The following is a 14,215-nucleotide window of genomic DNA, read 5'->3' as shown; positions in this document are numbered from 1 at the left end:
ACAGAACCAGAGGTTGTAGAGAGTTTCAGGGAGAGCATTAGGGAACGACTGACAAGAATGGGGGAAAGAAATACAGTAGAAGAAGAATGGGTAGCTGTGAGAGATGAGATAGTGAAGGCAGCAGAGGATCAAGTAGGTAAAAAGATTAGGGCTAGTAGAAATCCTTGGGTAACAGAAGATACTTTGAATTTAATTGATGAAAGGGGAAAATATAAAAATGCAGGAAATGAAGCTGGCAAAAAGGAATATAAATGTCTCAAAAATGAGATCAACAGGAAGTGCAAAATGGCTAAGCAGGGATGGCTAGATGACAAATGTAAGGATGTAGAGTCATATATCTCTAGGGGTAAAATAGATACTGCCTGCAAGAAAATTAAGACCTTTGGACAAAAGAGAATCACTTGTATGAATATCAAGAGCTCAGATGGAAACCCAGTTCTAAGCAAAGAAGGGAAAGCAGAAAGGAGTAAGGAGTATATAGAGAGTCTATCTATACAAGGGTGATGTACTTGACGACAATATTATGGAAATGGAAGAGGTTGTAAATGAAGATATGATACTGCGTGAAGAGTTTGACAGAGCACTGAAAGACCCAAGTCAAAACAATGTCCCCGGGAGTAGACAACATTCCATTAGAACTACTGATAGCCTTGGGAGAGCCAGCCCAGACAAAACTCTACCATCTGGTGAGCAAGATGTATGAGACAGGCGAAATTCCCTCAGACTTCAAGAAGAATATAATAATTCCAATCCCAAAAAAGCAGGAGTTGATAGATGTGAAAATTATCGAAATATCAGTTTAATAAGTCACGGCTGCAAAATACTAACACGAATTCCTTACAGACAAATTGAAAAACTAGAAGAAGGTGTCCCCAGGGAAGATCAGTTTGGATATCGTAGAAATGTTGGAACATGTGGGGCAATACTGACCCTACGACTTATTTTAGAAGAAAGATTAAGGAAAGGCAAACCTACATTTCTAGCATTTGTAGACTTAGAGAAAGCATTTGACAATTTTTACTGGAATACTCTCTTTCAAATTCTGACGGTGGCAGGGGTGAAATACAGGGAGCGAAAGGCTATTTACAATTTGTACAGAAACCAGATGGCAGTTATAAGAGGAGAGGGGCATGAAAGGGAAGCAGTGTTTGGGAAGGGAGTGAGACAGGGTTGTAGTCTCTCCCCGATGTTATTCAATCTCTATATTGAGCAAGCAGTAAAGGAAACAAAAGAAAATTTTGGAGTAGGAATTAAAATCCATGGAGAAGAAGTAAAAACTTTAAGATTCGCTGATGACATTGTAATTCTGTCAGAGACAGCAAAGGACCTGCAGGAGCAGCTGAACGGAATGGACAGTGTCTTGAAAGGAGGATATAAGATGAACATCAACAAAAGCAAAATGAGGATAATGGAATGTAGTCTAATTAAGTGGAGTGATGCTGAGGGAATTATATTAGGAAATGAGAGGCTCAAAGTAGTAAAGGAGTTCTGCTATTTGGGGAGCAAAATAACTGATGATGGTCGAAGTAGAGAGGATATAAAATGTAGACTGGCGATGGCAAGGAAAGCGTTTCTGAAGAAGAGTAATTTGTTAACATCGAGTATAGATTTAAGTGTCAGGAAGTCGTATCTGAAAGAATTTGTATGGAGTGTAGCCATGTATGGAAGTGAAACATGGACGATAATGGTTTGGACAAGAAGAGAATAGAAGCTTTCGAAATGTGGTGATACAGAGGAATGCTGAAGATTAGATGGGTAGATCACATAACTAATGAGGAGGTATTGAATAGAATTGGGGAGGAGAGGAGTTTGTGGCACAACTTGACTAGAAGAAGGAATCGGTTGGTAGGACATGTTCTGAGGGATCATGGGTTGACCAACATAGTATTGGAGGGCAGCGTGGAGGGTAAAAATCGTAGAGGGAGACCAAGAGATGAATACACTAAGCAGATTCAATATGATGTAGGTTGCATTAGGTACTGGGAGATGAAGAAGCTTGGACAGGATAGAGTAGCATGGAGAGCTGCATCAAACCAGTCTTTGGACTGAAGACCACGACAACAACAACTACTATGTGTAGATGGTATCTATTCTTTCGGACATGTCCAAAAGAACAGATACCATTGGTGACTATACAGCTCTCTTAGAATGAAATGATAATTAAATCAAGACCCTAAGCCATCAACAGGCATTGATGTACATAAAAGAGGGCAGTTGAAAATGGGTGTCCTGACTGGGACTCAAACCCGAGATCTCCTGCTTACACTACATTCGTAGTGCCCCTGCCCATTATACTCATTACTCGTGGCAGACAATCTTACTGAGTCCCTTAAGAGGTCGGGCAATGTGTGTTCATCCAGCAATGAAGGAGGAGATCAGTGGCCGGTGACATCTCTGAAAGAACAGATACCATCTTCATACAGTTAAGGCTAACCGGCCGTTGACCTCCTCCTCCTGTGATGGATGCACATGCATTGCTCAATCTCTTATGGGACTCAGTAAGATTGTCTGCCATGAGTAATGATTGTAATGGGCAGGGGCACTACGAATGTAGTGTGTGGACATTAAGTTGGGAATGTGGGTCTCACGGAGAGCATGCAAGGGATAAATCCTTGCAGTCGCACTATCCTCTGTGCCCTTGGTGGCTGAGATGGATAGAACGCTTGCCATGTAAGCAGGAGATCCCGAGTTCGAGTCCCAGTCAGGGCACCCAGTTTCAACTATCCCCGTTGATGTAAATCAATGCCTGCCAACAGCTTCAGGTCTTGATTTAATTATCATTTCACAACAACTTTCTTCTTCAGAAGTTATTCTGTATAACGTGTCTGACCATTTTCTCTTTCAGATACACTTACGAGACTTCTTGTTAAAACATTAATGTACAAAGAAAAACATTTTTTGCAAGAAAATACACATAATAAAATAACATAAATTAAAAATGCAGTCATACACATGATCAAGAGTGTGTCGCCATTAGAGAAATAGCACACTCTGAAGGTTCAGAATCAAAAATAAATATAAGTGGACAAATACCAGTAATGTTTCCAGGGTGGGCGCACGTCTTCAAAAGCTGTTTCCAGTCTAGTGCAGAAGTTTTGCTGGGAAAGCTTCACACATCATCCATACAGTCCCAATCTCTCCCCATGTGATTTCCACATGTTTTGGTGCTCTGAAAAAAGACATTCATGGCCATTGATTTGCTTCAGATGAAAAGGTTCAAACCCTTGTATGATTGTTGTTCCATAGACAAGCAACTTTTCATGAAGGCACTGACCACCTTGTCTCTCAGCAGAATAAATGTATTTATAGTTATGGTGATTACTTTTGAAATGATAAACAGCTTACTTACTTTTCCCAGCTACCTCATTTGACAGAATTTAGAGGCCATGATTCTAAAAATTAGTTTATGACCACACAAAAGACATTTATTGCTGAATATCAGTACAGCAAAAATATCCGCATCATAATGTTTCCATACATGTACTGAAATGATTGTTTTTAGTGTATGCTATCAAATATTCTCCAGAAATCAATAAGCACAAATCATCTGTGTTGTTTAATTCAATAATTTTAAATAAATCCATCTGCTGAGGAAGATGCTATCCTCAGAAACAAATAGTAAGCATAAATAAAGGGACTGGTAAAGGGCAGATTTATCTGGTTGACATTCACAACTGTCATGGTAAGAACTAACCTAAAAAAAAGTGTTCATGGAAACTGCTAGTAGTTCTGTCTGAAGCAACATTAAAGAGGAAGTTGTTAATGAAACTAATGTCATGAAGTAAAATGAGGACAGCTAACTATGCATCTGTTTAGGTGATTGATAAGTTTTCATCTAGTTCATGAGTTTTTGATGTGTGGAAAGTGCATATTCTCGTTACCCCAGACTACCGTATTTATTCGAATCTAAGGCGCACTCGAATCTTAAGCCACACCTGAAAAATGAGACTCGAAATCAAGGAAAAAAAAATTCCCGAATCTAAGCCGCACCTGAAATCTGAGGTTCGAAATTCAAGGGGAGGGAAAAGTTTATGGCTGCACCTCCAAATCGAAACAAAGTTGGTCCTTTGTAATATGAGACACAATTTAGGTCGAATGAATGATGACACAGCTACAGTAGTTTGGTTCGAGTCGTAAGCTTAGCAGTTAAGCTTTACCAGGTAGCCATTGCTATGCTTCAGGCGCTCCGTCCGTATTTATACGGGTACCCTTCCTTCTTCACGTGCTTCGTCTCGTTTGAATTCATTACTTATTTTTCTTTGATCTGATATGTGCCGTTCTCTTTGTTATCGGTGTTTACGTCACTCTAAACTGAAAATGCCTTATTGTACTGTGTCATCCATTGTTTGTCGCATTCTGATGATGAGTGTTTACGACCTGTCGCCGCTCGCGGCATGGCTTGCTTTAGGGCGCGCTACCGCCGCTTACAATTAAAAGGAAAAAAAAAAGAGAGAGAGAGAGAGAGAGAGAGAGAGAGAAAGAGAGAGAGGAATCGTCTCATTAGCGAAACAATGGCAAGAGACTGCTATTTGTTGTTACTTACACTGCTGGTTTCTTTGATAATGATCAACAAGAACAAAATAATAGACTGCGTATGATAGAAGATGTTCTGAGCGAGAGTTTAGCAAAAACTTTTCTCAATATGAAAATCTTTGCAGGCGTCTCTTTAGTACATTACATTCTGCACAGAAATTAGAGTCATCTTAGATTTAAAAATCTAGTCGATTGCCGTGCTTCATTTCTGACTGTATCACTATTAGGCATAAGAATAATACGAATATAAACATGACATGATATGTATATTCTTCCGCATTTGCTGTTATCTCACTCTAGTTTCGTAGTTTATTAGGCAGACAGGATTTAAACGAGATAGCAGCAAACATGAAACAATACATGGCAAAATGTTTATATTTGTTTTATTCTTACGGTGAAGAGAATACTGCATGTGATTCACAATTCATAAAAGTTCCTGTTAGCAACCATCTCTTCTCACAGGTAGGAAAAAATTCAGACCGTAGAGTTGGCCATTTTGATTGACAAACATCCCAAACAGTCTTGCCAGTGGATTTTCATAGTACATTGAAATGCTGCTACATTCGAAGATGAACAATACGGAATTTGTATTTACTTCGTTGGATAATGTATGAAAATGCAGTGGTCGAAACTCGGGGTGGACAGGTCGAAACTCGAGGCGGAGAATAAAGCTCGTCTTCCACCTTTTTTTTTTTTTTTTTTTTTTTAATTTATTTACTGACGCAGAGGTTTTGGCGCCAGTATTTATCTTTGTGCCTGCAAAGCATGCATGTGTAGCGCTACATATATTCGAAGGCAGAAGTTAGTTGTGGCGGCAACTACCAACATTTTTCAGAACTTCAGCTTGCTTTGCACTCGATTCTAAGCCACAGGCAGTTTATTTGGATTACAAAAACTGGAAAAAAGTGCGGCTTAGATTCGAGTAAATACGGTAAACTGAGTCAAGTAAGATTATAGTAAAAACTTTTATGTAATTAACCTCTCCTTACAATTGATGGTTTGTTTTCATAATGTATTGATTAAGAATCTCTGAAAAAGCTCTAGATATAACTACATTAATGATTCTGTTGTTATTTCCAGAGCTATTATAAACCATTTTCAACCAAAAATTGAATCATGGTTGGCTAGTCAGGGTCTCTCAACACCATCTGAAGAACAGGTGAGCAAATGAGGAATAAAGTTTACCGTTTTGAATAACACTAGTGACAAGAGCCACTAATGCTTTTTGGTGGCACACATTACATGTCTTAAAAAAATGTCATACACAATAGTAGTGCAGTTATATCAAATTTTAAAATATCAATTGTCTCATTTTTTTGTGCTTTTTCTTCCAGATTTTGGAAGTCGTGCGCAAAAATTATGACAGTCTGACACTGAAACTTCAAGACAGCCTTGACCAGTATGAACGATATTCAGAGAAACCAAAACATGCTGCCTTTTTCACTTCCATGGTAAGAAAATGTTAGGTTAAGCCTGTATGCCAACCTATGGAAAATCTCAAATTACGTTCTGAAGGCGCCTTTTCCACATACCAAACTGCACAGGCAGTCTCCTGGCTGTGGAAATACAGGCTGGAAAATAGCGCTTATACTCAAAATGTTCATGTCTTCATTAACTTTAGGATGTTCTGTCAGATTTCCTTCTGTATTCAGTGATGTGGAAGTGTTCTGTGTATTAAGTGTTTTATCATTGTCTCTGTTCTACATATGCATATGATGTTCTAGTCACTACCCCATACATCCTCTGGTCCAAGCCAGTCAGTCATTTAAGTTGTCAGCCCAGCATTGAGTGCCGATTTCAAACCATTCCTGCTCTTCCTCGCTCATGACAGTACACAGCATGTTTCATCTTCATTAGCAGCACTAGAGTGGTCTGACAATGCTTCAGTACTAACAATTCATTGTGGTTCTAATACCCATCTTAACCCTAAATAATAGTCACAGTTGAGGATGTAGGAGAGAAGGGGGGGGGGGGGGGGGGGGTTAGACTGACTTTTCCTGGTTCATATACACACTCTCTGCCTCAGAAATATTTTTGAATGACAAATGAAATGTAACAGATAACAGTATCCTCCTTTGATTATAAAGGTTAAGGGAACCACACCCTGCCTATCTAACTCATGTTAATTTGGGCACGTATTTGACCCATTTCTGAAAAAGACTATTTGATGCAGGACCTTAATATTTTTTCTGTATGTTACATGATGGTAATAGAGTCAACTGTACTAAAATCTACTCTATCCATTTTATAGTTTTAAAGAAATACTTTTTTAGATTTATTAACAAAAAATATTTTTTTCTACAGAAAATATTTTTTTGTGAACTTCCTAATGGGGGAATATTAATGAATGTAGTACCAGAGGTGGCTTTTTATGTTATGCAGAGTCTCTGAAAATTTCATTCCTTTTTCTGTGATACTTTCTGATATAATGGGGCATATGTACTGAAAATTTTAATTTGTGGGAAATTGACTTTAAAGAAAAAACTTTTGAAATTTGTTACTCACAGTTAATTAAAACTGTCCTGTTGCATATGATAGCCCTTCTTTGGCCTCTAGTAGGTCTTTCAGCTTCTTTTTCACCTTCCTGGATGTTTGTTTTGCTTTCTTGGCCATATTAGATGCAGAGCTGTCAGCATCGGCTATCCTCATTTTATCGTAATGTTGCAGCCCAGTGATCATATTTTCACCAGGATTAATTCCCAGCTTTTTCAGTACCCAACACTTTCCAATATTACCACAATTGAATGTAATAACAGCATAATGAACTCCGAGTTTCATTGTATGCATGCCTACAAAAACAGTTTTAGGAAGGCAGTTCCAAATTATGCTGTTGAAACATTCATTTGGGTTCTGTGTCTGCCCATGAAGACATTTCCTTAGGAGGTCAGGATGAGCCAAGTCTCTGAAAATAGGTTTAATTGCTGTAATAGCAGCAGCAGGAAGAGAATGCTGGTGAGAATAAGATTCTTCAGTTGCCTGAGCCCTATTGCGTTCGCACCACGAATTTTCTCCTGATGGACACAATCCATGACATGGCTTATCACCAGTAGAGGACTTATGGAAGGATATGGCCCAAACATCTCTCTTCATTGCCTCCAGATTTTCTTTATTTCTCCTAGTTGCCTGCCCATAGTATACCTGCAAGTTTTCTATTTCAGTTTTAGGTAACCGACCCTGTCCGTTCAACAATTTTCCATCTTCTAATTTTTTTCCTCTCATATAAACAGTTAGTTTTCTCAGCCTTGTTCCCAAACACTTTTGAACATGGCCTACACATTCTATTTTGCTAATAATGGCATCTCCATATGGCTTAGAGTTCACCACATTGTTGTATGCCTTACTGTCACCATCGCCCAAATATTTGATGTACCGTACGCCTCTTGTTTCTACGGAGTGATGAAATATTTGTTGTACTCCATTAACTTCCATACCACCACTTGTTCCTCTAAAATTAGCCACACAGTTGTGTTCTTTATGTTCATTGACTTTACAACATTTGCAATATTTAGACATTATCTCCACATCTAACACTTTACTGATGTCTACACTTGTGGCAGTCACTACTCCATTCAGAGAAGTATGTCCTCTTTTCTGCCAACTTCCACCAAGTGCAACTGCAATATCCAAACATCCATCATTTTCTTCCACTGCTTCCCTAGCAGCCAGTTTCATGGTTTCCTCACTGACTGCACATACAGCTTCCTCTAATATTGCTGTTCAAATTTATTTGCTGGTTGATGTAAGTTCATCACTGAACAAAATGTTCTCCCTGCAGCCATGCCGTTGCTAATGGATCATAAGGCGTAAACTAGTCTAGTATTGACTTCATAAGGGCCAATTGCATCTGGTTTTGAAGAATTCATAAATGAAATCACAGCTGAGCATTTAGTGCAAATTAAATCCAAAGCAATTGCTAGGCCTTTTCTCCCACTGGCACTCTCACAAATTTTCACACTCTATGACTCACCACACTGTCTACATTGTACAAATTTAGAAATTACCTCTGATAAGATTCTCAAATTTATAATAATGTTACTGCACCCCTTGTCACTTACGGTAAATTCATTGTAACTCTCCTGAAATGGTGAGAGCTTCTTTGATGATGCACTTGTTGAAGAATTACAATTAGAAACATAGTTGCCAGGCAACATAACCTGTTGTACAGAAAGCTTTCTAAACTAGTTTCCTCTAAATTGCCGTTTCATGAAAATGCCTGCAAATGTAATATAACAACTACTCGCAATCACACTTGAACAAAACTAACCGCATGTTTGAAAGCCTGTTGTTTACAAACAGCAGAAACAAAAGAATAGTGACCATTGCATTCCAAGGATAGCCAACACACTCGGGAGTTAAAAAAAAATCCCAAACGTGGAATGTAGGGGATATAAAGATCTAAAATATTTGCAGAAAAGTGGGAGACAGAAAAGTGGGGGTGGCACATAAACACACGTGGTAGAAAATTGCTCTTTAAATGTTCAAATTTTTTTTTTTTTTTTTTTTTCAGCAAAATACTTTTCAGAGTACTTAAATAAAACCTTAACATATCAAAATATGATGAAAACCGAAAATCGATTTTTTTCGACCTGAACCACAGCGTGGTCCCCGTAATTGTAACTTCAGCAGTGACAACTAATGTTGTAAACCTAACATAGGTAAAAGATGCTCTCTCTCTCTGTATTTGTGCCAAGCATGCCTAAGTGGCACTTTAGAGATGTCTAATACTATTTTGAATGTGGACAGAAGTCATTTGATACCATAGCTGCTAAAGAGGTCCATAATAATTTTGCATTTACTGGAGTGCAAGAGAGATTTTATACCAGCTGTTTTACCATGGAATGGTTCTACTGTAAAATAATCACATGCATTAAGACATGTATCCCACTGGGAAATGAGATTGTCAATCCCTGTTTTGTAGAATGTGTTCGGCCACTGATGGATGTACAACCGCACCTACTGTTACACATGCTCATCCGACTGAAACTGACATCCACACATGACACTATTTATGTCACTGAAGATGTGGAAATCACAAGGTGAACGATTAAGGATGTATGGAAGATGTTGCAGTGTTTCTTAACCAAATTGCTGCTGCATAGCCTTCATCTGATTGGCCATGTGGGGGCAAGCATTGTTATGCAACTTACCGGAACTTGTTTGAACAGCTTTGGATTTCTTTGGTTTGTTGGCATTGCCATGTGTCCCCAGGCTCTAAATGATGGCACCATGTGAAGTCATGATGGCCTCCTCCTTCAACTGCAAGGTTGGTCTGCTTGTTGAATTTCTCAAATATGAAGCCACTATCAGTGGGCAGCACTATGAAGACACTTCACAGAAACAGTGACATTGCAGGAATGCTGTCAGACTGAATTGCACAGGAATGCTGTCAGACTGAATTGCACAGGAATGCTGTCAGACTGAATTGTCCTGCTCCACAGTGACACCCACTACCACACTGCCTATCGGACAAAGGCTACACTTCATAGAGTTGGTTGGGAAACACTGCAATGTCCCCCATACAGCCCAGATCTTTCACTGTGTGATTTTCACATCTTTGAAAAAAAAGCATTAGTGGACATCGGTTCCAATGGGGCAAGGAAGAGCATTAGCAGGTGCAGTTGTGGATCAGTCAGCATTCGACTGCATTCTTCGGAACAGGAACATTGATCATCTGTTGGTAAATGCCCTAACACTTGGGGCGATTACTTTTGAATGGAACCATTCCATGCTCCCTTTGTGGTGGGTGTTCAGTTTTCGTTTTACTGCCCTTCATATTTAGAATGAATTTCACAAAGATGTCTAATCAGAATAACAGAATAACTACTCTTCGTAACCAATAGCTATGCAGAAGAGCTTTTGTGAAATTTAGAAAGGAGGGGATAAGTACTGTCAGAATTGAAGCTGTGAGTATGAGTCATAAGTTGTACCTGGCTAACTTAATTGGGAAGATCATTGCCTGTGGAAGAGAAAGTTCCAGTTCAAGCCATTATTTTTACCTGCCATGAAGTTTCATATTGTATATTATTGTTACATAGCACTCTGTGTCTACTCCAATCTGCTAAAGTGCCCTTCTAATAATATGGCACATAAACCCAACAGCTAAATGACTTTGAACATCCAGGAGAAACATTTCCATCTACAGAAGAAGAAGATGTACAATTCTACTTGGTACTAGTGCACATAGAAATAAAGAGAATGGAATTTGCTAATCCAGCAGCTAAAGAAACTCGCAACTAGCATTTTTTATAGTACAGAATGCTGCCCTGTGACAGGCCACAGTCTCACTACTGAGTAGCAGGGCAGTCATCGGTGAGAGGACTGTTAGCTGAGAAAGAAGGAAAACAAGGTGTTACCGTTGCAAGTCTGTCACACAACTTTGGCATGCTCCATTTTAGCTTGTAACATACAAATTTGAAATGTCCACTTTAATAACAAACAGGTCTTCTTTAGGATCTTCTAGGAATGTTACACTGTTCATTTCTCATTTGTCTGACAGATGTCACATCATATTCCAGATGCTAGTAAATCTGTCAAATTTAGCATGTATCTGTTGTCAGTTTGCTTCTATTTCTACATTTGTTTGATTGTAGTTTCATTCTATATTATTATTATATTAGTAAAAGATTACTTGTAATAAGTAAAACATGAAGAGGTCTGGAATATATCTGTAGCATTTATATAGCGAAGAAAGGTGTTGGCAGAATAAGTGAAATAAAGTATATCAAATTGGGAGCAAAAACCAAATAAAAAGGCAGAATACAGTATTTATAGATGCCAAATAATAATAGTTAACTAAAACAATCAAGCAGTAATTTGAGTAAAACATTGCAGCATGTATTTCCCACATGGACAATTCAGAAAAGCGGGTGTTGGTAGGAAGAATCCTAATGGCATAGGCTGCGAAGCAGTCATTGAAGTGAGGCGAATAATGCTGGGCAGCATGTTTAGCAATGGGTGATCCAACTGTCTCTTCCCCACAGTTTGGTAGTGGCCATTCTTGCAGACAGACAGCTTGTCAGTTGTTATGCCCACATAGAAAGCAATACAGTGGTTGCAGCTTAGTTTATAGATCACATTTCTGCTTTCACTGGCAGTGGGTTAGGAGACGCCTGTGACGGGACTGGGGTAGTTGGTGGTGGGAGGATGTATGGGACAGGTGTTGCACTAGATTTATAGCAGGAATGTGAGGGAAGGAAAACAAGTGTGGCATAGATCAGAGAGAGTTTTCTACAACAAAGGAGAACATTGACCTGATTGTTGTGCAGTTAATTTTCTAGAGACTCCATCAGTAAGATAGAAGAGTCAGGAAAAAGACAGTGGACGTACTGATACGGTAATATGAGTACATAATTTTATGGCAAATAAGGATTGTGTAGATTCAGTTGGTGTTTGTAGAAAAAGATGTATTTGAACACTACAAGAAAGTTCTTAGGAATGTATGAAGACATCAATTAGCAATTTGTTTGAATATAGAGTAAATAGTACAGCTCAAGTATTTTGCAGTAATTTGAATGTAGATGTTTGTAGTACACAGTACCAGTGTAGTAGAACTCAAGCAAATGATGTAGTTGTCCTCCCCCTCAAAAGAAAAGAAAACTAAACAAAAACACCTATCACTGCCGCCACCAGATTCCCATCCTCCCCCCCTTTCAACAACCATTATAATCTTGTAATATTATATTTTTAGGTTGCTAATGAGTAATTGTAATAAGGCAGAAGTTGGTTCAGTAAGAAAAAGAACAACTGCAAATTAACAAAGTGTAGACTTAAAGGGCATAAAAAAGTTGAAATTTTTTCCTGAAATTAAACTTAAATGTGATAGGCATAGATTACTACCTAAAGCAACATATGAAAATTTGTGGTGGACTGGGAGTCAAACTCAGATTCCACCTCATCACTTAGGCTGTCTGAGCATCCTCCCCAGACTGACCCAAACTTCCACATGTCTCACACCTACCTATTCTTCCTCATAGATTGGTAATTAATTTTAATTTCTACAACACTTTTACCGTGTACCTGTAATTCGGTCAGAAATTTAAACCACTGAGAATGTGAACAGAGAAAAAATCTAATTTGTAGAAATTTTCTGAATTTCCACCCATAAATTAGTGCGCCGTATGTTTGTGCTTAATTCACTTATGTGGTAGAGCTGGCTTTGGTAAGTCAGGTTATTATTTCATCAAATTACCATCCATCAGGAATGTGGAATTCACCCAGTGACTGTGACCTGAGTTTCAAAATGATGGAAAGCAGCAGTCAGTCATTTCCTTTCTGGCTTTATGAAAGAAAATCCAGATTGCGACTGGTAACTAGCCATTATCAATGCCTATTTTGTCAAGCCCTGTTGTTTGGACTCCTGTAACAGTTCATTCAAGACTCAATGAATGAACTCCGACAGGAGCGTGAACAACAGGGTTTCACATACTAGGGCATTGATAATGGCTAGTTACTAGCCAAAATATGGATTTGCTTTAATGAAGCCAGAAAGGAAGTGACTGACTGCTGCTCTCCATAATTTTGAAAGGTTATTATTTATTTGCAGTTGGAAGGCTTGTACAGAATGCAAAGCATTGGGGAACACTCAGATTAATGTAACTGCTACTGCTAGCATAAAACTTGTAGGTCAACCTGTTGTGATTGCAGTTTTGTATCAGTAGCATGTGATGCCAGTGTTATAATTTTTATGTTCTTTCTTTTACAGGTTCGAAGTGTAGTAAATGATACTCGACAGAATATAGATTTTGCATCCATGGATTCACAGCTTATTCTACAGGAGTTTTCATCAATTTCCTAAGATGGATATTTTTTCTATGGAGTACTTTTCCAAAAACAAAAACTGTAAAAATCGTGTATGAAAGCGATTACTTTGCATGTTTCAGCCTGAAATACATGTTGTTAATTTGTTAAAACAATTTTATAGTGAATTGTGAGACATAAGTAATGACCAGCAGACAAAGACTGATAAAATTTGTAAAAAAAGAAAAACATATCATGTTGTTGTATTATATAGAAGTGTTACTGCTTTGCTGACAATTACACTTCCTCATTTTCATAATGAGTTTTATTGTGAAACATGTTCTATAACTTTTTGAAATAATGTAATATGATGATAACTATTTTGAAAAATCGGTTTGAATAGTTCTTCGTAATTCCATTTGTCAATCATACTTGGCTTTGTTAGTGAAACAATATGTTGTTCTAAACGTGATTCGCATGTGTACGGTTAAGTGTATATGTACTCTATTGCGTCTGTAAGGTGGAGGTTTCTGAAATTAGAAGTGAGACTGACTCCAACATTGCAGTCAAAACATCCAGAGGGAGCAACGGAATCAACATAATCCTCAAAATATGTTGTAGTAAGTATTAACAACAATATTAAAAAGATAGATTGCTTCTTATCACCAAAGAGAAAGTTGTAAGTCACAGAAAATCACAGTCAAAAAGAATGCTGGAAGTATTTCAACTTTCAGGCAAAGTGTTTCAGAAGTAGAAACCTCACACAACTCACATACACGGCCACTTCCCTGGGCACTAAGGCCTGACTGACTGTGTCTGATGCGAGGAGCAATCTAGTTAGGGTGGGTAATGGAGGTAAGGGAGGCTTGGGGTGGGGAGGAGGATGGATAGCAGGGTAAGGGTGGGCGAAGGTGCTAGTGCTGCCTGTGGGAGTGTCCAGCAAGTG

At 38.4% G+C, this 14,215-nt stretch overlaps 1 protein-coding gene across 3 annotated transcripts in view; it reads left to right on the top strand.

Annotated features, from left to right (window-relative positions):
• Positions 1 to 13,576, top strand: part of LOC124612632 (armadillo-like helical domain-containing protein 3) — a 128,318-nt gene extending 114,742 nt beyond the window's left edge. For 2 of the 3 annotated variants that reach the window (XM_047140930.1, XM_047140929.1), the window contains exons 14-16: positions 5,614 to 5,692; positions 5,868 to 5,984; positions 13,235 to 13,576. In XM_047140930.1, the coding sequence (XP_046996886.1) occupies positions 5,614 to 5,692; positions 5,868 to 5,984; positions 13,235 to 13,327 (289 nt within the window). In that variant the 3' untranslated portion in view covers positions 13,328 to 13,576. The remainder of the gene's footprint in view (positions 1 to 5,613; positions 5,693 to 5,867; positions 5,985 to 13,234) is intronic. The other variant, XM_047140928.1, reaches the window with a different exon arrangement.
• Positions 13,577 to 14,215: the final 639 nt, after the last annotated feature.

The sequence above is a fragment of the Schistocerca americana genome, chromosome 4 (assembly GCF_021461395.2).
Source record: "Schistocerca americana isolate TAMUIC-IGC-003095 chromosome 4, iqSchAmer2.1, whole genome shotgun sequence".
NCBI lineage: Eukaryota > Metazoa > Arthropoda > Insecta > Orthoptera > Acrididae > Schistocerca > Schistocerca americana.
This window is presented reverse-complemented; position numbering and strand designations above follow the sequence as displayed.